The sequence below is a fragment of the Talpa europaea genome, assembly GCF_964194135.1.
Source record: "Talpa europaea genome assembly, chromosome: 2".
In the NCBI taxonomy this organism is placed as follows: Eukaryota; Metazoa; Chordata; class Mammalia; order Eulipotyphla; family Talpidae; genus Talpa; species Talpa europaea.
Window position 1 is genome coordinate 108201743 of NC_140068.1, and position 27269 is coordinate 108229011.

Below are 27269 nucleotides of genomic sequence, written 5' to 3' on the forward strand. Positions count from 1 at the left end.
ATGTCTAGCTGCGAAGTGGGGGCCGACGGGCGCCTCCTCCACTGGTACGATCAATCCGCCTACGACGGCGCCCATTACATCGCCCTGAACCGGGACCTGCGCTCCTGGACCGCGGCGGACACGGGCGCTCGGATCACCCGGCGCGAGTGGGAGGCGGCCGCGGAGGCGGATCACCTGAGGAGCTACCTGGAGGGGGCGTGCGTGGAGTGGCTGCTCAGACACCTGGAGAACGGGAAGGAGACGCTGCAGGGCTCGAGTAAGGTGCTGCAAATCCTCCAAGGGCTTCAGCTCTTCCTCAGGGTGACACCCCAGGGGAAAATGGAGTAATGGTCAGAACACACACCTCTTTCTGGTCAGAGAGGGAGGAGACCTCCTGGGTTTCCTCTTCTGTGCTAGAGACTCGCCCCAGAGCCCTACTTTTACGAAGGACAGTTAAGGAATCCAGCCTCTCCTGAGCTGGAGGGGATGGACCATCCCTGAACTCACCTTCATCTGATCCCGGTGGCCCCGCAACCATCTTGGAAACACTCAATTTTTCACTGTGTCTTGTTTTCGGAAAAATTAACATTTTCAGATCTGACTCTAGCTTTTCTGAGTCCCCAGGTCAGGAGCATAAGACCATGTTGTCCACCTTGGAGACCTGCATCTTCCTATCCTGAGCTCTTACCCTGATTTACCCGTTCTAAAAAACAGATTATCCCAGACTCCCCCGGTCAGGATGGTTTATAGGTTTTGTGCTTCCTCTTCCAAACCCACTTCCCTGTCTATTCTGAGGATGGTCACATGAGGCTGCTTCAGTCTCCATGAAGGAAAAATCCAAAGCGTGAGTGTTCTGACCCTTCTCCTCAGATGCCCCAAAGACACAGGTGACCCACCACCCCACCTCTGAGCTTGAGGTCACCCTGAGGTGCTGGGCCCTGGGTTTCTACCCTGCGGACATCACCCTGACCTGGCAGTGAGACGGGGGAACTTGATCCAGGACACTGAGCTGGTGGAGACCAAGCCTACTGGAGATGGAACCTTCCAGAAGTGGGCTGCTGTGGTGGTGCTTTCTGGAGAGGAACAGAGATACACATACCATGTACACCATGAGGGGCTGATGGAGCCCCGAGTCCTGACTTGGGGTAAGGAGGGAACATGGACAGAGAGGAATCAAGAGCCTTTCTGGAGAACCTCAACTGGCTCAGGACGGAGGCCTGAGTGATAGGTTCTCACCTTTACTTTCCATTCCAGTGCCCCCTCTTCAGCTCACTGTCCCTACTGACCCCACCATGGGCCTCATTGCTGGCCTGGTCCTCCTTGGAGCTGTGCTCACTGGAGCAGCAGTGGCTGCAGTTGTGATGTGGAGGAAGAAGCACTCAGGTAGGGAAAGGAGTGGGGGGTTTTGTCCACTGGGGTCTTTCATGTCCCAGAGAGAACTTGTCCTACCTGGTAATGGGAAGTACCATCCACACAGTGTGTGACCAGTATGGAGTAAATTGCTACTCCTCGCTCTTTGTAAACCATTTATGAAAATGAATCACCACTTGTTCACCTTGATAATTCTGGTGATGGGGTTCTGACTCCCAGCAAATGTCAGAGGGGAAGGTACCTGCTGAGGACAGACTCCAGGAGGTGGTTGCTCCAGCCTCCTCTCATCTCCTTTCCTCATATTTCCTGGCCCTGCCCAGGGTCTTCAGTCACATTTCTGGAACATTCCTTGTGGCCCAGATTAGGGGATTCATTTAAGACTTCATGGCCTGACTCCTTTGTGGTCTCACAGGATATTTCTTCCTCCAGGTAGACAAAGAGGAAGCTACACTCAGGCTGCAGGTAAGTGTGGATCAAGGGTTTATCCCTGAGCCTGTGGGGACAGTGTAGACGGAGCCCATGGGGGAGTCACCCCCATCAGTCCCTCCTGTGGTCTCATCTCTCATGGCTCTGACCAGGTTCTGTTTTGTTCTCCTCCAGGCAGTGATAGTTCTCTGGATTCTCATGATTCTCTGCTAGCCCCTAAAGGTGAGACCCTGGGACCTGCAGTGGGAGGGGCTGGGGCAGAGAGGATGGGACCAGGTGATGGGGAAGCTCTGAGGGGGACATTCTGAGAATGCGGTGGACTATCGAGAATGTCGACACTTCCCTAACGTTGTTCATGATCATTTTCCTTCACAGTGTGAGACAGCTGTGGGGACCAAGTGATGCAGGATTTCTTCTCATCTTCACTTCATGCCTTCAACATCCATTGGTTTTCTTGTTGCAAATGGTCTATGAATGATTCTGTCTTTTAATTGATAATGTGAAGAGGTGGGGAGACTGGGCTGCTCATGTCCACCAGGACCCTCCCCACACTGACCTGTGTTCTGTCTCTGATGACTTTATTGCTCCAGCAGGGGCGGGGCTGACTCCCACCTGCCTGTACTTTGTGTTTTCCTGAGGAATAATGTCCACTTCCCAATTGAAAATACTATTACAGCTTTGAAGTTATTTTTATTACCTTGTCATGTGGGATTGATGGGTTCAGTAGTGGGGTTACTAAAATTTGTGATTACATAAATCAGAGGCATGAGGACCAGCCCGAACTGCAGGTTTGATGTGCTGAGCCTGTGTAGGTGGGGCTGGGAGAGGCTGTAAGGAGCCGAGGGGGACGGGGCCTGTATCCAGTTGGTGCTCAGTGCGTCATGGGCTTTGACATGGTCACTTCTTAGGGTTATCTCTCTGCTCCTTTGTCCTTGTCCTTCAATAGCACCTGTCCTATGATTACAGCAGGGCCTATGATTACAGGGACTCAGACCCCATCTGGGCCTGTCCTGTCTCCAGGATGTGGGTGGAGGCTCGGCGTCCAGGTCGCCCCAGGCACAGTTAGGGCCTCGGTCCTCATACTCTGTGTGTATATATTTTACTTGTTTGGTTTAATTACTTTATGCCTGTTCTTTTTCATGTTTTGAGATCAGGCCTTATGTTCTCTGTGTGTCCCTGTCTCTAATAGCAACAGGAGGCATCCATCATTGTCCCCACAAGACACAGGTGGCCCCTAAACACAGGAGTATCTGGTGGTAGAGATGATTTTACCGACTCATTTAGCCTGGGGTCTCCTGTTTTCTGTGGGGCTGGGGGTGGGGGCAGGAGAGAGCTGCACTTGGGAGAGAAGTAGAGGGGGCATTGTTGTCACTATGAGTGGAGGTGTGTGTGGCATGTGGCCTGAGCCTGGGAACCTGCTATTATGACATGGAGACCGGGCTCTTCCATGAGTCCTGTGTCCATAGTCACTCGCTAGGGAGGAAGTTTGAGGACCTCTAACATGACAGTGGACCTCTTCCTGCCTTTGGGAGCCCAGGGAGCCTGGGGAGGGCCTGACTCAGCAGGACAAAGGGCACCTCTGGTCTCCTGTGCTCAGCCCTGTGGCCACACGGGGGCGCTGCCGCGCTGTTCCGGATTCTGGTGGCGCCGCCAGGACGGGGCGGGGGCTGAGGTGGGCAGAGTTGGGGGTCCTGGAGGTCTGCGTCCTGGAGGTGACATGCTCTGTGAGGTGTCACAGAAGCAGGGCTCAGAGGAGAGGCGACTCCGGAGCCTGTCCTAGGTGTGAGGTTTCCAGCTTTTCCCTGGGGCCCCTCTCTCCAGTCCCTTCATGGCAAAATCTGGGAAAAGCAGATAGTAGATCACTTTTTCTTTCTACAACCTATAACGTTGTTAACGGTATTTTAAAGGATACTGGTAAATTTACAGAAAAGTTGCGAAGGTAGTAGATTTGCTATATAACCCACATCACTTGCAAACTGTTAACATCTCACACGACTACTAAGTCGTTTGTGAAGCTAAGGAAACGATGTTGATGCAGTTTCAATAAACTCCACACTTGATTTGGGTTTCTTTAATGTTTCCTGTTGTCCTTTTTATGCTCTGACATCCCATCCTAGACACCGCATGAAGTCCTAGACCCACCTGGTGTCCTTAACATGCCTCTGGCTCACAGTTTCTCAGACATGCCTGCATTTGACGACACAGTGAGGAGCTGCTTGAGAGTGATGGCTCAGTTTAAGGTCTTTGCCCGGGTCCTGTGGGTTTGGGGGAAGAGACCATAGAGGTGACGGTTGTTCAGTGCATCAAGTTTACAAATATGCAATTTTTCCATTTATTTAGTAGTTACTGTTGTATTTGGAAGGATGTCACCATAGGCAGCTCACACTAGTGGGTGTTTTGCTGTAAACACTTACTTCCATACAGGGTTTTTTTCCTAATACAAGTTTTCAAACAAGTTGGGTAAATAGCTGGACTATGTAGACTGTCTATGATTGTCTTTAAAAGAAACTTTCAAAAATCTTCCCTAGTATCTGGTTTTGGGTAGGCTACCTGGCTCACTGTAGGGTTATGGTGAGTGTGTGTGTGTTTATGTATATTCTTGAACGTAAAATTTTCTTTTGTGTGCACGTTGTCTTTGGAAGGAAGACTTGTGAAACATTTCACACGGCATGTCTGTCACATGATGAACCTTCACATCATCATCTCCCACGGCCCTTGGCTTCCCTTATGGTTCTCTCCTGGCGGTGTCCACGCTGTGGCGTTCAGACAAATATACAATGGTGTAGACACCATAATGTGTCCTACAGACTAGATTCACTGCCCTCGATATCTTCTGTGCTGCAAGGAAACAAAAGCAAAAATAGGCCAGCGGAACCACATCAAATTAACAAATTCTTTCTCAGTGAAGGAAACTGTCATTAAATGTAAACACATCATACTGAGTGGAAGAAAATATTTGCACATCATACATCCAAATTACATAAATAACACACATAACCAGAACAATTAACCCAATCAAAACATGGGGAGGGGAGCTAAGTAGAAACATCTCCAAAGAAGATGCATATGACACATGCATCTTCCACAGGCACGTGGAAAATGCACATCTCACAATACCAGGGGATGCAGATCAGAACAATGAGACACCACCTCACACCAAAACAAGTGTTGGCAAGGGTGTGGGGAAAAGAACCCTCATACATTGGTGGGAATTGGTCCAGCCCTACCAGCCCGGTGGAGAAAAGTTTGGAGTTTCCTTAAAGTATTAACATATACATCTGCCAGGTGACCCAGATTTCCACTCCCTGGTATTTATCCAAAGAATGTAAAAACTAATTTGAAGGGCTATATGAGCTCTGTCTTCAGCTCCTGTGAACAATGTTCCAATAGCTAAATTATGGAAACAACCAATGTGCTTAACAATAGATGAGTGTGTAACAGTGTGGTCCCCAGGAGAAGGGGAGGTTCCAAGTTCCCTGCCGCACCCAAGGGAGGGAGGAGCTGAGCAGGGAGGAGAAGCAGTAGCAAAGAATATGTGGTATAATATACACAATGGACTGCTACTAGCTGTGAAAAAAGATGAAATCTTGAATTTACAACACTGTGTATGGAACTGGAAGAAATCACACTAAGTGAAATCAGGAGAACAACAAATACTAGATGATATTCATATGTGTGATATAAAGAAACAATGCAAAGGGGGAGATAATACCAAGTCAAACCCTTGGAGTCTGGCTGCAGAACGAGGCTACCAGAGTTGGGTGAGACTAGGCAGTAGAAGGAGTAAGAAGGTCCGGAGGACTAGGGCTGGAGATTTGGGTACTTTGAAGGTGGGGGTGGTGAGGTAACACCTGAAGAGGTGTGAACCTGTCCCTCTGAGTGATGTACAGGGTGTAAATGAATCTTACCTCAAAAAATACAATAATAAAACGAAACTCTTTAATCAAGAGAAAAAATAAATTGTCTCCTCCATCCATCACTGACCTCAGGACTTTGCCTTCTCCTCCTCACTGTCATGCAGGGTGAGGGGCTGGTTTCCCACAAGGGCAGAGGCAGGAGGTGCAGGGACTCCTGGGGCTGCTCAGACACTGCTGAGTAGAGACATTGCAGAGAGGGCGGCTCTGAGGGGGACCAGAAACGGGGTCAGAAAAACTCCAGTGTTGAGGATCTTGTTCCCAGTGTGAGAGGAATGAGTGTGTGTGTGTGACAGGAGAGACGGGCACACCATAAAAGACAGTGGGGGACAATTACACATCAAGCAGGTTTGGAGCAGGACTTGAGGCAGCAGAGGATCTGGAGACAGGAGGGGGTTGGGACTCTTCCCATGGTTAGATGTAAGGAGCCTGGGTGGGGCCCTGCTGGGCTGTGGGGGCAGTTCCCCCTGACAGCTCCCTCTCTCCTCCTCTAATGCTCACTCCAGGCTCATCTCCTTTGGGGTCAGAGAGCTCCAGCCAGGCAGCCCCTCTGTTTCCCAGGGGGTCACTGCCTCCATGGGCTGCAGCTACTCTCTAGACCAGAGCTGGAGGGAGTCCCACAGGGGGAGGGGGGAGTGTGTGCCCTGCTGGCCTGGCCCAGGGGCAGGATTAGCCCAGGTCACCCCAGTTCCTGAGCTGAGCCTTTGTCTACAGTCCAGGAAGGGAGGGAGAGATGGAGCAGAGTCTGTCTCAGCTCCTGGAGGAAGGTGTAACATTCGCGTGGTTGAAATTAGTGTTTCTCATTTCCAGGGTTTTCCCTTCTGTCCAGGGTCACCCTCCAAGTACATCAGGGAGAAAATCTCAGATAAACCCAGACTACTGACCCCACCTCTTTCCCTTCTTTCGTCAGGAAGGATGTGTTCAGCAGGCATGTCCTAGAACAGATGGTCCACACTGGAATGATGTATGGAAAAAAACGTTGGATTATGGTATTAGCTTCTGGGATTTGAGGTAAGATTTTTCTTTTTACTGTAAAATTTATTTTGCTTTTGTTGTCACTATAATGATGTGCAAACTGAAAAATACTGGGAGTGAGAGAAAGTGTTGAATTGAGTTTTCAGAATGCAGATGAAAAAGGGAACAAGAAGCCAACAATGAATATGAGACAGACATTTGCGCAGAGTGTCCAGTTTAACCCATGTATGATCCCCTTAACCCATGACTATGACCAATTTTGATCTCTGTTCAAATAGAATAAGGATGCTTTTTTACATAATGGCCCTTGACATATCTGAAATCCCTGTGTGCATAAGCAGGGCAAATCCCAACAAAACACATGGTTGTTTGCAGTATGTTGGTTGGTGTGAAAGTCTGAACCCGCCATTACCAGAAATAAGAGTCCTTCTGAGCTGCTTTTTATGTCACTTTATTGATTAATTAATTCAAATGACATATATTTAGGGTTCCATCCACCAGGCATTGGGGGAGCAGAGTGAACAGTCCCAGGACTCTGTGTGTTTGTAACTGAGAGTCCAGCTGAGGAGGTGACAGGTGCCCTGAGCCCCAGGGGGAGCAGGAGGTGACAGGGAGGTGAGGAACCCGGAGGATACAGCGGGGAGGGTCCTGGGTGTGGGCACAAGGCGGGTTCAGGGCTTGGCTTGGGCAGAAGCTGGAGCTGCTGCAGTGGGTGCTGAGGGGCGTGGGCCTTGCCCTGGGCCTGGACTCCAGCCCGTCCCCATAGCACGTGGGTGAGACCCACACAGGGACTCACTCCCTGAGCCTCAATTTCCTCACCTGTGTGAGGTGAGGTTAGGGACATGGTGAGGATGGTGAGCTGATGCCTGTGAGTCTCCGCTCAGGGCCTGTCACCTCGTGGGCGCTCAGCCCCTGTCTGCTCTCCTGGCTGCAGGGAAAGGGGGTGGGGGAGAAAATGGAGGTGATGACAGGCCCTGTGAGTCCTCCCTGCCTGGTGTGGGGAGCAGAGAAGGCAGGTGAGGGTCCATGTTGAGAAAGGCCTGGAGTGCCATGGGGAGCAGAGACTGGAGAGGGTGAGTGTATGGGGGGCAGGGAGGAGGCTCCTGTGGCCTGACCAGGTTGGTGTGGTCACCTCCACCCTGACCGTCTCTTCTCTCCATTTATTCACTTCCTCCCCACCTTGCAGCATAGTCATGACCTCGTAGCCACGACTGGACCCTCCTGGCAGAGGGGACCTGCAGCGTCTACCTAGATTCAGGTGCCCCTGGGAGTATCTCCTATGGCCACAGCTTCTGCCAGGCCAGTCACAGCTGAGTCACTCTCAGATCCACCAACAGGACATGTGCTGGCCACACTGCCAGTAGTGACTGCAAGAGGAGACAGCAGCCCCCCTGGTGTGCTTGTGTTCTGATCCCCAATACTAGAGCCCTGGGGTGAAAATCCAGCTAGGAAGTTTGAGTTTGGGAGTGGCACAAATAAAAGGGTGTTTTTCTATCTCTAGGACAACCAGGAGGGTGTGGTTTGTAAAGATCTCAAGTACAAATGTCACCCACTGTTGCAGAAGCTGAAGATTCTAGGTCTCATAAGGTGGGTAACCTCTTACTGACGTTCTGAACTTCTGACAAATCTTTGGTGACTTGCTCCACTAGGACTAAGCAGCACTATTCTAGAAAGAGAAACTCCTGCATTTTTAACTCAACACTGCATGCAACACTAGCATATCCATCACTCCTGGAAAATGTTGGTAAATATGATTGGTGGATGCAGATGACTTCCCTGCTAAAACTCTAGCATCAGAAGCCTTCGCAATTGCTCCACCTGCAGGCCAGAGGAGCTTCAGGGTTGCTCTGAGATATCGCACACACCCCAAGATCATCTTAAGATTTCTGGGGGTGAAGGACGCATCATTGGGCAGATAAGGAAAAGCACAAAACAGCCCTGAGGAGATATGGCTTTACATGAGCACATGAAAACACCATGCTATTTCTAGAGTATGTGTGACCTGGTATATTCATCAGGTATTGTTCGGCTGAAGATGGCAAATCTAACTCAGTCTTGTCAAAATGGGGATTCACTTACTTATTGAATAAACCAAAAGCTAAGCAGGGGTGCAGGCACCCCTGCACAGAGCCCGTGGCCCCTGCTGCTCCTGCTGGACGCTGGGACCAGCCTGTCCAGGGAGGACTGTCCTGGGCCAGAGTAGCCCTGATGGGGGCTGGCTCTGGGTCAGTATCAAGAAGCAACTTGGCTCTGCTCTCAGCCCTGCCCTCAGTGTCCTGCTGTCGGTTCTAGAAATGACCCCAAGTCTTCTGTCTCCCTCATCCTATTTCCTCAACTTGTCAGGGAGGAGGGTCTGTGCATCAAAGACCCTTCCAAGGTGACAGCAGGAGGGTCTCTCAGGCTTGGGGACCCTCTGACCCTGACAGGGGGTTTGTAGGGGGTCACCGATCACTGAACTTTCTTTCCCTCAGGTGGAAGGGAGTGCAGTTTCTAGTCCCATAGCTGTGTCCTCAATATGCTCACATGACTTAATATCCCCCCACCCATATACTTAGGATAAAACTGAGCTTGGAGAAATTATGTGGTTTATTGAAGGCTGCACAAGGAGGAGCAGAGTCAGGAATCCAACACAGTTTTTGTCCATTTGCGAGATCATGCTTTTTGCTGGATCACACACTACAACTTTCCAAAATGATCTTGAAGGACAAGGACAATAAAATCAGTCAACTCTACGAGCTTAGTGAGCAGGAAGCTGCCTTACTAGGCTCACTAAAGGCAGGTCACTGAAGGCACATTTCTGCTCCTTCTCCTTCTTTTCAGTGAATCTCCCTCTGCAGCGACCGACCCTCTGTTTCTTCTTCAAGAGGCCATGTCGGTTGACTGGGGGCAACACCAGGAAAATCTAGGAGCAGTGTCATCAGCAGGTACAAGCACCAGGACCCTGAGGTGAAGCCCCTGCTGAGCTAAAGAGCGTGAGTCACACCTGGGTCATAACCTGAGGAGGGGCTTCTCCTCCCCCTGAGTGATGGCCCTGGGAGCTGGTCAGCATCTCCCTCCCCAATCTGTGGAGGCTTCCTGGTGCAGGGATCCCCACAGGCCCAGGAGAGTGGAGCCTCCAAAGGTCCTGAAGTGTCCCTGGGGGTCATTCTCAGAGTCTACAGGCTATTAGACTTGCAATAATGTACTGATCTTGAGAAAAAGACATTTTCGCTACTTCTGTGGATTTTGATTATGTAGGTTTTTAACTTCAGTAGGATTAGAAAATTACAAGTTTGTAATTTTCAGAGCCCCCAAACCCGCCTGCTCTAAGAAAGTTCTGCCATCCGCCGCATCAACACAAAACATATGCGACTTTAATGGGAAGGAACTTTAATACAATTAGGTAACAATACAAGAAAGGCAAAGAATATAGTTTCTAAATCAAGCACCCAAAGTTACCCGTCCCGTCCTGGGTAAAAGTTCACCCAAACAAAATTGACCCAGAGCAAGGCGCTAAAGTCTGCCCCAAGTCCGCCACCTTCTGGTGGGGACCCACAGAAAAGGATCAGAAATAAGGAGGTAATTCTGAAAGGAAAAGAGAAAAATCAAAATCAAGGCAAAAACTGCCATTGTCACCTCCCCACGGGTCTCACCCACATCTGTGTCACCCAGTCCACGACCAAAAGGCAAGGATAGTTTCTTCATGTGTTTCTTGGCTCCATGTGCCTCCTCCAGGTCTCCTTCTGGCTCCATCCTGCTTCCTTCCTTCCTCAGTCTCCTCTGCAGCTTCTTAACTTCTCTCTTTAGCTCCACCCTCCTTTGCGTGGGCAGGGAACCTGGAACTTCCCCTTTTCTTGGGGATCACCTGTTACAACATCACTAAACTCAGTCTCTACCTGAAATAGTGTCCAGAATTTCCAACCATAACATGTGGAATTCCCACCTGGCAAAACAATTAAGGATCTTGACAATAAGCCAGCCTAGGAAATTTCTAAGTGTAATAAATGACACCAAGGTCAAAGTAAGAGAATCAAAAAAGAACTTCAAGGAGAAAATTAGAATTTTATGGAGATTATAAATATGCTGAACTAAATACTCCGCATGTGTCCAACGGGGTGAATTACAATGTACTGGGAACCTTCTGTGGGTCAGGCCCTTTTGTAACAAAGTCTCTTGCTTCATTTCTTGCTACTGGTTTTCTTTTTTTTCTTCTTGGTCAGCAGGTGTTTTCCTCCAATAACGACTTTGATCTGGGGTCTTTGCCTGTGAAAACCTGCCAGCGCTTATCTAGTTCTTCCAGCTTGGGGCCAAGGAAGGAAGTTTGGGAGCCCAGAAACTGGAGAATATGAGTTTTAGTGAGATCGAAAAACAAGCCCAAGCTGTGGATAAAATGAAGGAGCAGCAGGAAGACCTGGCCAGGGCGTCTCCTAAGGAAGAATCAATGTAAGTGGTTTTGGTTACAGTAGTATATTTTGTGAATAAAGTTATCAATTAAATAACTCTAAAATTTACTTTCCAAACACCATTTATTTTTGCATATGTGTGCAAGGAGTTTCAAGAACACTAGCCTCACGTTGAAATGCAGGTTGGAAGGGGGAGACGGAGGCAGGCGAACAGGGCAGCTCCCAGGCGAGGCTGTGAGGGCAGGGTTGGGATGGCATCACCAGGGAGGAGCGATCGCCAAGCAGGCTATGTGCACATGCGCATGTGCGTGTGCATGTGAGTGTGTGTGAGTGTGCAGGGGAGATGCTCAGCACTGCTAGGGAAACGCAAATCAGCAGCACACTGAGGCCCTCCTCGCTCACTGAGGTGACTGTGCTCAGAGGACAGTGGCTGGTGCCGGCGGGAGCCCAGAGGCGCGGAGCCCTACAACAACAGTGGGAAACAGTCAGCAGTTTCTTGGAAAGTCCACCATAAAGTTGCCACATGGCCCAGCAGTTCTACTGCTCAGTATATCCTCAGAGAAGCTAAAGTGCACCCCACTCCGCCTCAGTGCCACACTCATGTGTGCAGGATGTCCCCAGCAGCATCCCCTCTGCAAGAGGCAGAAGCAGCCCAGAACCCCGTCAGCTGGCGAGCAGCTCACGAGCATGGCCTCTCCATGCGCAGTCACTCAGCTTTGCAGGCCCGGTCATGGCGGCCTCGTGTTGTGTGGTCCCACCCAGGAAATGTCCAGACTAATCCTGCAGACGGAACACAGGCCGCTGGTGGCAGGGCCAGGGCAGAGAAGGGTGGAGAGCCACTGTTGGTGGGGCTTGGTGATGGCGCTTCTTTGGGGCCACTGGAAGTTTCTGGAACAAGATGGCAGTGATGATCGTGTAATCTGGGACTACGAAAATCCTGGTGTGTGAATTATAGCTCCACATTGTGAATTATAGCTCCCCATTGAAAAGTGCACTCCAGTGTGGAAGCTGCTGGCCTGGGGCTGAGTTCCGAGGTGTGGTGGGAGGGTTAGAGGCGGTGGCATCTCCAGAGAGCATGAGCCTGATTTGTGAAGGGGTCTCAGAGTCACGCTGGGCACAAAGGAGGTGCCAGGAGCGTCTGAGAGAACGACTCAGGGCACCAGTACCTCAGACAGGGGGACCCGCCTGAGGGGAGAGGTGGGGATGACGGTTTGGACCTTAGTCAGGCCGGGAGTTACTGTGTCATCTGAGGGGGGCCAGGCAGAAGGGGGTGTCCACACAGAATAATGGGGGGAGAAACTGGAAGGCAGGGGCCAGTCAGGAGACAGTGTGAAGCAGATGCCTGAGGCTCTCGAGAGTTTTCCTCTGTGCTGAGAGCAGAGGAGAACTGAGGCCCCCTGGAGGTGCGAGGGCTGCCTGGAAGTGGTGGGAGCACGAGCAGGGCATGCACCGGGGAGGGGAGGCAGCGTGAGGGCTCTTCCATGCAGTGTCTTCTTGCTCGTGGGGACCTCGTCCGCTCCAGCAGCGCATGGGGAAGATACTCCTCACGCCTGGGCCTGTTCTGAGACAGCTTAGTGTGTGCTCACTGGGTGATGGTGCCAGGCCTGGAGCTGGCCTGGGTCACGTCCACTCCTTGCTGTCCTTGCTTTGTGGCCCTCCTCGAGGGTCCAGCTGCTGCTCCTTGTCATCCAACTCGCAGCACACAGGGGCAGCACTCCCTGCAGTTGGCTCCACGGGGGAGGTGGGGGCGGGGTGAGAGGATTCACCAGAGACAGAGTGGGGAGCAGAACAGGTGGATCCACTGAAATACACTGCTGAGGGGAGCAGCAGGGAGACAGGAGAGGTCTGCTGTGCCATGTGGGTAGCTCCGTAGCCGGGGAGCAAACTCATGCTGCAGTGGCAGCTAATAGCTTCACAGTGCTGAGATTTAACCCCTGCACTACCAGGGAGGCCCAAGCAGAGCTCACTTTGAGTTGCCTCAGTCTTGGCTTTGTTTTCCCTTAGTGCAGGGCATCTGGCTGGGCTGGAGGTGGGGTGAGAGTGCAGCGGCGTCTGTGGGGAGTAGGCTCTGTTGCGTGCTTGGGCCTGTCCTCTTCCCAGGCCTGGTCAGAAGGGAGCCAGGAGTGCAAAAGGCCCCGTGCCCTCCCTGACGGTCAGGGGCCCCCAACCCCCGTCCTGCAGCCCTCACCAGCCTGCCTTGGGCCATTTCGTGAAGCACGAGCAGGCAGGACCGTGGATTTTGGTTGGAAAGGAGAGGAAAGGAGACAAGGGGTTGTTTTTGCCTAGTGAGGAATTCTGCTCTCGTTCCCTGTTACTACACAAAAATGCGTTTATGGAGCACCTTTCTTAGAACATTCCCCGCAGTTCCATAAAGCAGACGATAGCTTAGGAGTCCTTCACTTTTCAGGATTCTGAAATCTGGTTATTAATATGATACAGTTTGTTATTGCTAACAGGTGCTTCTTGATGGGAAATTAAGTGTTGACAGCACTTTTAGAAATTTGAGGGCAAGGAACACTGTTTTGTGCGTCTCCTGGCGCCTCTGGTGCGTTGTTCGCGGCAAGTTTTTGGCCGAGAACCAGTGTCTGACTGTGGTGTCAAAGAAACTCTTGGCTGAGGAACCCAGCTCTGTGTTAAATGCTCACAGAACCTGAATCTATGAGGACACCCAAGGGACAGCTTGGAAACTGAAGAGTGCTTTTGTGCTGAAATAATCCCACCTTAATTTATCCATATGTAAAGTCAAATGTATATGTGTGTGTGTCTTTATCTTAAACCAAAACAAATCAATGGCAGGAAAACCAAGTATTTTTGACATGTAGTGTGGAAGGGTAATGAAATGCTAGCCCATGTCAGAAGTCCTGCCTCTTCCTATCCTATGTGGAAATGCCGGATTTGGTGTAAGTCAGCTTAGCGCACGGTCATGGAGCAGAACAGGCGCATACACTGGGGCAGGTGCAGGCTCTGCTCACCCCAAAGTGGCTGTAAATTCATTCACATTTTCTTGCACATCTCCTCAAAAAAATACCTTTAGGGGAAAAAAGGCCATCTTGCCTTCATCGTTGTTAATTATGGACAGAGGCACAAAGCTAGAGTCTAAGTGTTTGACCTTGCTTAGTTTGATGTTTAATTTTGTTTGTATATCAACTGAGAGATGCAGCCTTGAAGCTAAATTAAGGAGCACTTGCTTTCCCTGGCAGAGTCTCATCATTGCGATTACTTTATAAGGATCTTGAAATCCAAATAAAGAAAGATGAAAAGATGACCCTGAGTGGCAAAAATAAGATCGAGTTGGAGAGACTTGGCATGGGGTTTGGAAACTGCAGAAGGTATGTGTGACTCACTCTCTTGGGTTCCAGAATTTATTTATTGATTTATTTTTGCGTAGAAGAACTGGGGTACAGGCCAGAGGTGTGGGGGTGAGAGGATTCGCCAGAGACAGAGTGGGGAGAAGAACACGCGCATCTACTGAAATCCACTGCTAAGGGGAGCAGCGGGCGCTGCTGCGCCTTGTGGGTAGCTCCTTGGCTAGGGATTGGGGATGGAACTCAGGCCCTAGCAGTGACAGCCTGAGGCTCAACCCCGAGGCTACCGGGAGGCCTGGATTCCAGAATTTAAACCAGCTTGCTAACCATAGACAGCCTTTCCTTATCAATGTCAGCTTTAGAGGCGCTGCTTCATTGTTCTTCTCTTCTTCAGTTGTGTTTGCTTTACTATTCAGTATAGCACGAAAAATTCCAACCTGTGGTTCTTAGAAAGATGGAAACGGGGCGGGGGGGGGGCGCCCACTGAGCGGCACCCACGGGCGCAGGAGACAGTCAGCCTTGGCTGCAGTCCTCCCAGAGCCTGGTATTTCCCAGTGCTTAACCCCCCAACACACTGCCTTATCACTCGTGTTTTTAACCCCGCCATGGAGCTCACGGGCCGAGAGACTCTAGTCCTCCTTCAGTGAAGTGTCTTCGGGAACTCACATGGCGTCCCCCGCCCCTCGTTTTCCCCAGTGGCGTCTCACACTCGGTGGCCTCAGACCTGCAGACCATTGAGCAGGTCTGTGACCCCAGTCACAGCCACGCCCAGGAGGATGTACAGCAGCGACAGTGAGGACCTCTACTTCACCTCCAGCTCCAGGTGACGGTCCTCGAGGGCCGGCGGGCTGGGGAGGGCAGGGGCCGGCTCACCGGGGTCTGCAGTGGCAGCAAGTACAGGCTCTTTCTGGCTGGAGCCGAGGTGTCCTTTGGAGTAAAAGCCGGGAGCCCTTCCTAAGTTGGCCATGTTGGCTAATACTCCAATATGGATCATAAGGTCGGCGCTAAGGGCTGGCATCGGGGTTGGGAGGTTGTGTTTCCCTGAAAGTGGGCGCTGGAGACGGGGCGTGGCCCGAAGGATGGGTCAGTTGTTTCATCTTGTTCCTGCGCTGAGCCTTCCCCGCCTGGCCTTCATGCTCAGGGACTACAGGTGGCAGGACACAGTATTAGATACGTTTGCGGGTGGCCTGCACTCTCGGGGTGCCCAGGATTCGTGGGCGCTGGCTATCCATTAGGACCATCGCCCCTTCTGTGTGAAGCTGACCGCAGAGAGGGCCTGGGGTGTGGGCGCAGGGAAAAGGAGTTTAAACTTGACCCTCTCTGTAAGGTTCCTCTGGGACCTATGTAGCCTGGCCCAAGAGGCGCCAGGCAGCCCGGGGTGTGGCTGTAGCCGGCAGGGTATGAAGGAAGGCCCAGGGCCGGATGCTGGGGCTGCGCCACTTAGGGACCATGGCCGGGACAGGGCCTCTCAGTGCCCGGCGTCCGCATCTGTACCTTAGGGATCCCCAGCTGAGTCTACATCCCAGAGTGGTGTGAGCATGAGATGCGTTAAGACAGCCAGAACAGTCCTCGTAGCTGCTGTTGTATGGAGACAGAGTGCCAGAGACGTGTGACTCAGTCTGAACATGTAATCACTGTTGTTAGATACTTAGCCACGCTGATGGCCACCTGCAGGTTTGGCGTTCATGCTTCTCATACATGTGTGGTGCCCACAAGGAGGCGCTCATGCCTGGAAGAGTCCCCTGGAGGTTGTCCAGGTGCCAGGCATCCTCGTGTTCAGAACAGACTGCTCATGGCTATAGCAGACAGGGTTATGACAACGTGTGAAATCTAATTGTGAGGCTATATAGTCTCCCACCAAAATTCGTACATAAGGAGTGGTACCAGAGCAGATCCTTAAGAAGTCTCTTAGTTGGCATAGCTTCAAATTAGCTGAAGCCCGGATATTTTTCCAAAAGAAGTCAGCAGTTTAGCGGTGCTCCCAGTCAACTTTCAGAGCCAGGCGTAGGTTTCCACTTCCGTGTGAGTGGCCTGCATCACACTGCAGGCTTCAGTCTACTTAGGGGTAACATCCAAATCGTGTCTTTTTGTAAATACATGTAAATACATTTTGTGTAGAATACAATTACATTTTTAACTGGATTTGAAAGCTGTGTCAGGTCAGATCATTTGAGGCATGTGCACTAACTGAGGGAGGGGTCTGGTGGGAAGACCCGCTCAGCCTCACGGGGTCCAGAGCACCCATGTGGCACGTCCCCTCTTACCCACTACACTGCTCATGAGCAGCCCCCGCAGATGCGGCCTCGGGGAGTTAGGACAGAGAGTCTCACGTTAAGTCGAAACTGCAGCTTGGGAGCCTAGGGGAAAGGAGAAGCAACTCCAGAGAACCCCTGCCCCAGCACCCGGCAGGTGCCTCTGGGTTCCACCTGCCTGCAAGAGCTTCAGGAACCCCCAGGCGTCCCCTGTGCGAAACTTGGTCAAGAGAGTCAGCCCTAAAGGCCTTTGTTGCTATGAAACAATTATGTATGGTTTGCAACCCGGGAGCAAATGGTGTTTTGCTGGAGACCACACTCTCTGGGCACCCCCAGAACTCGGTGCGCGTCTCCAGTCACCTGCAGGTCCTCTGACAGGACCAGAAGCACCTTTGCTGGTCCCCCCGTCGGTGGCCATTGTCAGTAGGACAAGGGTCCCGTCAGTACTTTGGCCACGGAGGTCAAAAAACATGGACGCTGTGAAGGCCAGCATTTCAGTCCCAAATTATCCATTAGGCCATTACCTCTTGGAGCCTATGAATTATGAAAGAGTGCTGTTTCTCTGAAAAATAGGGTCAGCCATATCTTTGGTTCCTGTTTTTATTGAATTCCATTATTTCCAGCATGAAAATGGTAAGCCTGGAACAACGGCTCAGCCTCACGAGTCAGTGTGGTTCCAGGACCGACGCCTGCCTGGGGCTGGTCCTCAGGGAGGATGTGGCTTGAGGGTGCGCTCGTCAAGGACTGTTCTGGGGCTGGAGGAGGCTAGGACGGGAGGGCGGAAGTGAACGTGGAAAGTACCGAGAACTGGGATCCAGAAATCTGAACAGGAGGACGTGGATCCAGACGCGGAGGTGGGGCCCGCCGCTCTTTCTCAGGAGAGGGGCGCTGCCCGCCGGGAGCAGGTCCGTCCCTGTGCTCCCAGCGGCAGCCAGAGGCCCGGCCGGCGTCTGTCCCCAGCGAGTTGCTGAGCCTCCCAGGCCAACACGTGTCTTTGGAACCTCACTCTCATGTGACGCCAGGCTCTCCCTGTCCTGGTCTCTCCGCTGAACAAGGATGGCCATCTGTTCTTCCGAGCAGAGCCGGCCCCGGGCTCCTCCGCTGGCTGCCTCCTGCCACGGGGACAGCCTGATCATTTTCCAGCTGACATCCACACATGCCTGACCCTGTGTGCTTTCCTTCTCGGAGAGAGAAGTCGAATGTAATGAGATTTGTCCTTAATGGCCTCTTGCCAGAGCTGCAGAAGCCACGTCCGGAGACCTTGCCTTCCCCCCGTTGCCCCGGAGTCGCCTCCCGTGATGCCAGCTGGCCCCTGTGCTTCTGCTCTGACTCTGCAGAAAGCCTGGTGACATGCAGAGGCCTCTGCTCCGTTCTCTGCCCTTGCTGAGATCTGAGCCTTGGAATTTGCCCCCACCTCTTGACCTCTGTGAACCCCACCTCATTATGAGCATGCACCTGATGGCTATTATCCCCCTGAGCTGCGGTGAACCCCGAGGTGGCGTCTTCACGTCTCATGACCACCCCTGCCGTCAGCTCACCCCTCAGCCCCTCTCCTCCTGCAACACTCTGCTCTCGGTCAATTTCTCCCACTGTACAGGACCGGACGCTGCTGTCAGATGCTGGCCAATGAAGGTGTGAACTGGCCCTGAGGGCCAGCCTCTGCCTGAGATGCACACCGGCCACACCCTCCTCACACTCGGGACTGAGAAGCCCCCGGAGCTGGCGGCAGCCATGTGACCCCGGCTCTGGCTCCGGGAGCCAGCCAGTTAGCACTGTCTACACTGCGTGGTCATCACTGTTAGGCTCGGTGCCCCGTGCAACTGTCCCTGCGGGGGTGCCAGGGAGGAACTCCATGATTGGGTCAATTGTGCTGGCTCAGCTGTGCGATTGCAGCCACCTGCCCGGGCAAGACCAGGCTGCCAGGAAGTGACGTTCTCCACTGCGGAGCAGATGTGATGCCAACACGTGCTGTGCAGACAGACACCCCGGCTCTCCAGTCTCCACACCACGACGGGTTTTTTTTTCGTTTCTTTTTTTTTTTAAAGATTTATTTATTTATTTATACAAGCACTGGATACAGTCAGAAGCGCGGGAGGGTGAGAGAATTCATCAGAGCCAGAGCAGGGAGTAGAGCAGGCAGAAGGACCGAAGTACACTGCTAAGGGGAGCAGCGGGCGGCAGGAGAGGTCTGCGCGCCATTTGGAACCCTGCCGGGGGCTGGGGATTGAACCGGTGCTGCAGAGGCTTCGCAACCCAGCTCTCAACTGCTGTGCCACCGGGGAGGCCGGCGACGGGCTTTCTTGTTGCTAGAAAGTGTCTTTGCATAGCATAGAGTCAGCTGAGAGGCAAGTGACTGTCCAGATGGCCTGTCCTCCGGTGGCAATCACATTGTCCAGGTGGATGGAGATTGTCCCTGCCTGCAGCAAGGGACGCGCGGCCTGGGTGTGTGGCATGGCAGTGCCGAGGCCTCCTGTCTGCTCCTGCGTGGGGGCCACGTGATGCCCCCCAACTTCGAGGGGCTGGGACACACCGTCCCCACGTACCTGTGGGGCGGACGTCAGTAAGGCCTCCAAAGTCACCTTCCTACTCTGTCCTGCAGGTACTTTGAGGAGCCAATGGAGTTCAGGACCAGTTCTTTTTCCAGCTGGGGTGACAGTTCAGACTCCTATTGGAAAAAGGAGACCATCAAAGACAGGGACCTGGTTCTGAAGACCCTGGGCCACCCAGACAGGTGGGTTCAGCACATTGCGGGCCCCCGACACACCCAAACCCCAGCTGCTGCGTCTCCAGCTCCTCCCAGCCCCTAAGCCACACAGATCCCCTCAATATTCTTGATGGACAGGGCGGGTATCCCCTGCCCTGGGGAAACCAAGCCCCCACTTCTCACCCTCCCCCATGGGAGAAGTTTCAGGCCAAGAGACTTTCGTGGTGCTGAGCTGCCCCACCTGTGGGGCGAGTGACACGGGCACATGGCACGTCCCCCTCACCTTCAGTGAACCCAACCTCGGATGGAGGGATGGAGGGATTGGTGGGTAGGTGGGTGGGTGGCACCTCCTTGTGGGCCCCTGGACTCCCACAGAGGCAGCCTCATCTGTGGGTGATTTCTGTTGGGGGTTGAAAGCTCCAGCTCAGCATCTTGTTGACGCTCTCCCTCTGGGCCGGTTCTGCTCTCAGGCCTGCTGCTCGCCACAAGCCAGACTACGAGCCCGTTGTGAGCACTGATGAGGCCCAGAAGAAGCTTGGCAATGTCAAAGCCATTTCATCAGACATATACTTTGGGAGACAAGCCCAAGCTGACGTAAGTGTCCGGAGAGCATCTCTGGGCCCCACAGCAGCCAACAGGTGGCGTGAGCAGTGTGGGCAGGGGCGAGGGGCACCCACTGGCGGGGACTGCCAGGCCTCTGTGCCAGTGCTGAGCCAAGCTTCACACCCGGGTGCTTGGCTCACCAGCCCCTCGGCCCAGGGAGTGTCGGGGCGTGAGGCGGGGCGCCCCTGCTCCTCTCACTCCTTTCCCAGCACTTTGAATAGTCTTCCCTTTGCCCTTTGGGATGCATTTCAGGGAGCCTTTGTTTTCTGCTGTGTTGTGTTTTACATGATGTTTAAGAGTTGACGTGTATCTGCAAGTTTTGGGGGCGGACACCTGCATTTTCAGGTTGTCGCTTCTTGTCTCAGAAATGGTGATGAGTCCATCTCAGTGGGGCTTGCTGAGCAGAAGACTCCAGGGCACGTGTCTCGGACCCTCCTAACCCCAGGCCCTGGGTCCCCAGAGACACTCGCGGTTGGCAGTTGCTGGGCCCGTCGTGGGGCTCCGAGCCCAGGGGAGCCTGTGGTTCGTGGCAGAGAACTGTCCCTTGGTTCTGAGGGTGCCGGCCTCCCCGGTGGCACAGCAGTTGAGAGCTGGGTTGCGAAGCCTCTGCAGCGCTGGTTCAACCCCCGGCCCCCAGCGAGGGTTCCACATGGCCCGCAGACCTCTCCTGTCTTGCCTGCTGCTCCCCTCAGCAGTGTGTTTCGTCAGTCTGCCTGTTCTGTTCCCCGCTTTGGCTGCCCCCAAGTCGGCCTCATGTGGAGTCGAGTTTGGCAGCCCCGTGTGAGGCCTGGGGGGACTGGCCGCCGTCCCCACTGGGTGTGTGCAGCTGCACAGCCACCTCACTCTCTGGCCCTCTGGTGTCCCCTCCACGGCTGTCGCTGGCCGCTGGCCGGGGGTGCATGGCAGCTGTGAGCTGCAGGACGCCAGGCCTGGCTGTGGGGGCCACAGGGAGCCAGGATACATGCAGATGGTGGCCCCTCCATGGTCCTGTGCATGACGGGAGCTGATGTCTCCTTGTCCTTGTCTTCTCTAGTACGAGACCAGGGCCCGGCTGGAGAGGTTTTCGGGGAGCTCCTCCATCAGTTCCGCAGACCTGTTCGAGGAACAGAGGAAGCAAGCAGAAGGTAACGGGCCGCGGGTCAATGGGCCTCTCCAGGTGTGTGCTGCACAGAATCTTCCATGCCCCTAGGCAGCCACACCTGACTCTCCCCGCCCTCCTGGTCCAGACCAGGCTTTCCAGCCGAGGGGTCAGGCCTGAGGCTTCGGCCTGTCCCCCAGTTCCCAGAGCCTCTCCCATCCCCAGAGCCTCTCCCGTCTGGGTGTGGGTGGAGTCTGCTGCAGGTGGGAGCTGGGTGGCCTGGGCTCCGGTGTGACGCCCCCATCCTCAGCCATGATGCCTTGGCGGCCCCTCGTGTTGTATAGCCCCGACCGCCTCTTCTGGAAAGGCTGCCCTTCAGTGGCCGTCCTGGGCTAAGTAAGGTCCTGCTTGCACAGTGCCAGCTGGGTGTCTCCACCCCAGCAGGCAGCTAGACTGTCTCTCCCGCGGGGAGCTGCCCCAGGGAGTGGGCCTCGGCTGTCACCACCCCGAGGGGCAGTGTCCCTGAGGTAATGGCAGAAACCTGCTCCAAGTAGGAGACTCCGGGGAGGTGGATCTCCAGCATCCAGTGGCCGCCGCTCCTCGTTTCCAAGCCTGGAGGAGCTGGGCATGGGGTGGGGGCACCAACACCAGCAGCTACTGGGCCCACCAGACATAAGGCTCTAGAACAGACCAGAGAGCCTGGGGGTGGTCACCAGGGTGCAGTGGCCCTGCGGCTGCTGTCAGTGCCGGGTCACGGGCAGGAGCCCTGGCCCAACAGACAGTGCAGCCCAGAGAACCTGAGGTGTTGAAAATCTCTCTGGCTGTGTGTGTTTTTATAATTCAAATTGCTGGAAGTGTTCGTTAAAACAGGGCGCTTGAGATCACATGAGAGCCGCCTTCCGTCTGCTGGAGGGAAGCTGTGCCGGCTCATGTTCACCTCCCGCCCCCTTTCAGAGAACAAAGTCCATTAGTTGTTGGAGTCTGTGGGTCCCAGACACACTAGGCCCTGGGAACTTGCAGCCACGGTGAAGTACACCTGGGGTGCCAGGGCCCCCAAGGCCCTCCTCCCACAGACAGCACCCCGGCCCTCCCCCAGCCCAGATGGTTCGGACAGTGGTCATCCTCCCTCTGCATCTTCAGCAAGCTCGTCGTAAACACTGCCGTAATAACCGCCCTAACTGTAAGAGCATTGAACAGCTTTTATTAAATATTTGCTTTTTGATTAGAGTACACATCAGCGAGGAGCACAGGTTGGTTTTAGAAGACCATTTTGTGTTCCTTATCTTGGCATGTTTCCCCACCTGTGAAAGGTCGGAGTCTCTGGTAGATCCTCTTACCTCAACTGTGGTTTCACTGGGGTGGGGGAAGGGCAGCTCCACATGTGAGCCCCTCCAGGTAAGGGAGATGTGCCTCCTGGGGCGGCCTTCTCCTGGCTGTACCTGTGCCTGCACGGGGGACCCCAGGAGTGAGCCAGCACCCCAGGAATGAACTGAGCCCTGCTCAGGCCCACAGTCAGCCCGGCACGGCACTGTGGTCACTCTCAGCGCAGGGTCACTGCCCATCACAGGAGCCATGCAGGGCACTAGCTGCACCCACCCCAGCTCCTCCTGATGATGTGGGTCTTGTCACCGGACAAGGGAGCGGATCCAGGTTCCTTCAGCCCGACCTTATCCTCCTGCATCACAGGTGCATAAGCTGGGAGCAAGACAGCTGCCGTCTGCTGCTCTGCCCGTGGGGATCAGAGGGAAGGGTCGTGCCCGCTCCTGAACACGGGAAAGGGCTCTTGAGACCCACTGGTCAAGATTGAAAGAGAACCCATGAACTGAGGGGGCAGGCAAGGAGTGGGGGTCACTGATCAGCAAAAGGCCGGGGGATGCGCTCCCAGGAGACCTGTCTGTGCACGAGAGACCCTCTGTGGTGCTGCAGGAAGGCGTCTGCGTGGGTCAGTTTTTTTTTTTTTTTAAGATTTTTAATTTATTTTTATGTAGAGGAACTGGGGTGCAGGCCAGAAGTGTGGAGGGTGAGAGGATTCCCCAGAGACAGAGTGGGGGAGCAGAACAGGCAGATCTACTGAAATCCACTGCTGAGGGGAGCAGAAGGCGAGACAGGAGAGGTCTGCTGCGCCGTGTGGGTAGCTCCCTGGCCGGGGATTGAACTCGTGCTGCAGAGGCTGTGGCTAGCTTGAGAGCGCTGAGACAACCTCTGTGCCCTGCATGGGTTTTAGGGCTGGGGTGGCTCAAGTGCCCTCGTCCATCTGAGTGTGTCCACTCTCAGTGCTGGCTGTGAGCACCAGTCCCGTGGCGTAAGCGTGTCGGGCGTGTGAGGTCTGAAGAGTTAACCCGGCGTGGAGGCCCCAGGGTCTGTAACTCCTTTGATCCGTAACAGCCACTTGATAAGTGGTAACGGCGCGGGAGCGCGGCCTCAGTGATGGAAACCGCGGTCTGAGGTGCTGGTGGCAGCTGTGCCAGGCCCCTTGGTCGAGTCCCACGGGCCCCTTGCTGTTCCATCTGAGCCTGCCCACCCAGAGTGAGGTGCCGCGGCCGCCGGCCTTCAGCCCCACATGTGCCCACCCGAGCCCCGAGTGCCTTCTGTGGCTTCTTGTTCGTTTGTGTCGCTGGACCTCGGGCTCCCGAGACCTTGGCCAGTCTCTTCTTTCCTCCTTGCTCTGACCCAGAGTCCAGCAGTGGGGCCTTTGGGGCCCACGAACCTCAGAAGCTCTGACTTCGGCCTGGCCAGGAGCTGCTGGTGATGCGGGTGTGTCTGTCCCACACCGAGTCTATGGGGCGCTGTGGCCCAGACTCCATGCCACCAACCGGGTCCCTCTGTAGCCCTCAGTGTCCGCTGGGCCGGCCTTGCTTCCGCATCTGGCTCGTCGGCCCTGCCCTCTCAGTTCATTTTCTCTTGACTTGTTTTCATTTCAGGGAGATTAGTACACGATGGTCTACTGAAAATTCGTTGTTTGGATGAAGTGCCGGGAGCCGTACTGGGCACCTTCAGTGTGCGGCCCCGCGGTCCCGCCCAGGCCGGCCTCCCTGTGCCCCTGGCCGCAGCCACAGCCCTGCCTGGGCCTCCCCTCCTGCTTCTGGGCATCCTCCCACGTCCCTCCAGAGACCAGTCTAGTCATCCTTTGTTTCAAATCCCGCCCCTGGCTTCTGGCATGGCCCCGCCACCAGGTCATCTACCCTCAGGGCTGTAGCTCCTGTCCCCTTTACCACTGGCCTGGCTACACCTGGCCCCCAGGGCCTCTCCCTCCTCACCCGCCACCCTTGGTGTCCACAGGCTGGCAAGGGAGCCCTCACTCGGGTGAACAAATGGACAGTAACGCGGGAGCTGTGCAGCTGGGGGCCCCACAGCTAGTCCTCGTCCTTCTGCCCACAGTGGCATGGCCTGGCGTGACAGGCACACAGCCTGATGTGTCCCCTCCAGCTCCACGAGCCAGGGAGAGCCCCCACTTAGCTGGCTGCTCTAGCTGGAAACCTGGGAGACCCCTAGTTCATGTCCCTTCTAGTCCCCATGGCCAGCGGGTCAGTGGCCTCCTCAGGACACAGCTCCATATTCCCAGGGTCCCACCGTCCAGCCTAGGCTGCCCACAGGTCCCTTGGCGGACCCCACGTACCTTCTGCCCTCACTGCGCATTGTCCTTGGGGGAGCAGGGCTGGTCCCAGCCGGCCCGTGGCAGGTGTCAGGGACTGAGAGCAGGGAGCGGGGCCGGACCAGTCCGCGGGCCCAGGATCCCCTTCCTGAGCAAGCACCTGCACTGCTGTTTCCTGAGCCCATTGTGCAACCAAGACAGCATTGGTGACCGGTGGTGGCCAGCCCAGCCCGCCACCCTGGGGGCCCTCAGAGTCGCATTGAGTCCAGAGGAGGCTTTGGGGCACTCGGCTCTGCCGTCAGGCTCCACCGCATCTGCCGATGCCATGGGGTGGCCCTCTGCTCAGACAGGGGAAGACCTCCAAGGCTTTGAAGTCAGCGGGGCTGAGGAGCGGAGGACCCTGCCTGGCGTTCGGGGTTGGGGCCGGCGTGCACCAGCCCAGTTCATTCTGGGAGAGGGGCCTGGTGCTTGTGCTTCCGGGCACAGCGGTGTCCGGGTGTGTGTGGGCCTGCGGGGCAGCTACGCTTGGCTCCCCAAAGGGCTGCTTGGCTCACTCGCATCCCCCCACAAGCATCTTATTACAGCTACAAGACCTATTACAAAAGTTAACCTCAAGCCCTGCCTGGCAGCTCCGGGGGCCCGTGAGGTATGGCCACGCTGCCGGCTTCCCCGGGCTGGGATAAGTGTGTTGATGTTTGCATCGGGGCGGCCAAGACGTGAGCGATGGGGCTGCGGTCACTGGCTCAGCGGGAAAGGGCGGGTGGGCTCTGGCCATGGGGGCCAGCCATGAGCTGGGCTGCAGGTCAGGCAGAAAGGGGTGCTGGGCAGGCTTACCCACGCGGCCCCTCTGGGCTACTGGGCTGTGTGTGGACGGGTGTGTAACGGAACCAGGGCCTGGTAGTGTCGTTTCTGGGATTTCATCCCCCTCGACATCCCACGGAAATGCAGCTGGGGGAGACAGTGTCGCCTCAGGGCCCAATGTGCTGGGGCTGCTCCCCCGAGGAGCAAGCGGGAGGGCGGCCGTGCCTTACCCCCGTCACCCCACAGCCAGCACTGCTCCTCTCTGAGGCCGAGGACCCCAGAAAGGCTCTCATCGGCCAGGCCTGGTCCCGGCATCCAGAGAAGGGCCAGGGCCTCTGCAGAAGGGAACATGGGCAGCTGCGCTCAAGGCCGTGCCTCTCTGGTCTGGGGTCACCCCCTGGAGGGAACAGCCCAGAGACTGAGGTGGAGGCGCTCAGGCTGCTGGCCTGAAGCCCCAGGGCCTGGGTGGGTCTTGCAGCTGGTTCAGGGAGACAGCGCCCAGCCCCGCCACCTCCCCCTAAACCTGTGAGATCCCGGAGGGAGGGGTCCCAGCAGCTCATGGTCCCCAGCCCTGGGTGCCTGGGCCGTCTGCCAAAGCCTCGTGACCAGCATCTGCTCTGAGCAGGAAACTACACCCTGAAGAGCATGCTGCCCACCACGCCAGACATGGCCCAGCTGAAGCAGGGCGTGTGCACCGTGGCCAGGAAGCTCTCCGTCTTTGCCAACGGGGTCATGACTTCCATCCAGGTCAGTGGGGCCGGGCAGAGCGCGGCCGGGGTCAGGTCTCCAAAGTCAGGTCTGCACCAGGCTTCAGTGGCCGGAAAATTAGATTTCCTGTCACTGATGTCTGTGTTCCCTGCAGCGTGGCCTGCGGCATTCTGGAAAGCGCGGGCCTTCCCTCTGGCTGGTTTTCAGATTCTTGGCTCAAGGGGAAAGGGCACAGGAAGTGCCGGGGATGCCCCCCACTTTCTCCTGCTCTGAACAGGGAAATTAAGAAGGAACGTGAAGTGACCCGAAGCCCCACGGGGCCCTGCGCTTAGCCTCTTCAGGGCTGGGTTTTGGGCTGGGTTTCTGGGCGTCATTTTCTGAGCACATCTTTTTGAAGTGAGAAGGGACTGTTGTGTGGCCGGCTTTGTCCCGTTTTTCTCCACCACGTTTTGTTGCGAGCATTTCCATGTAATTAAAATTCCTTCAGAAGCCACTCTGTGGAGTGAACATAATGCCATTTGTTCAGCTGGCCTGTTGCTGGTGACCCTAGCCCAGCGAGGGGGTGCAAATGCCTGTGGGGGGGTGGAGGGTGCTGGTCGGCTGTGCCGCAGGCTTGTTCCCTGTTGCTCTTCGGGCTGTTTGGGAGGGAGTTAGAGGATGTACGGCCTGATGGAGGGGGGCCCTGGTACCTCCAATGGGATCCCCAGGATAGGAAGGTGGGATACCCCTCGGGTGGAGGGGCCTTGGGCCCTGCGCATTTTGCTGTCCCTCTGGCCAGCTGTACTCACATCATTCCTCCCCCCGGGGATACCCCTGTTTGACAGATGGTCACCCCCATTTCATAGGTAGAGACACAGGCACAGAGAGGTTAAGTCACTTCTGCGGGACCCCTCCTCTGGCCAGAATTTCAGGGTTCCGACTCCCAGCATACACCCTGCTCCCTGGAGGTGCCTGCCTGCCCCCACCCCCTGCCCAGGGCTCAGCATTCCTGGCCTCACTGCCCCTCCCCCCGCCCCCAGCTCATGGGCCCACCAGAGTCCTTGTCAACCTCCATGAGAGGTGCAAATGCCTGTGCTCTCCCTCCAGGACCACTATGGCTCCTGGACCGACCGAGCCCCTTGCAGGAGCTTCCTTCCTCGGGCCAGGGCTGGCCAGGCCTCCACAGAAGGAGCCACTTAG

General features: G+C 55.0%; 1 protein-coding gene across 1 annotated transcript; it reads left to right on the top strand.

Annotated features, from left to right (window-relative positions):
• Positions 1–27269, top strand: LOC311188224 (ADP-ribosylation factor GTPase-activating protein 3-like; the record flags this gene model as incomplete). The annotated part of the gene is given in 12 exon segments (XM_084259374.1): positions 1–256; positions 957–1124; positions 1763–1812; positions 10945–11087; positions 14248–14376; positions 15049–15094; positions 15096–15175; positions 19204–19335; positions 19779–19902; positions 20945–21035; positions 26008–26129; positions 27177–27269. Coding segments are annotated over 12 exon segments (1434 nt in total).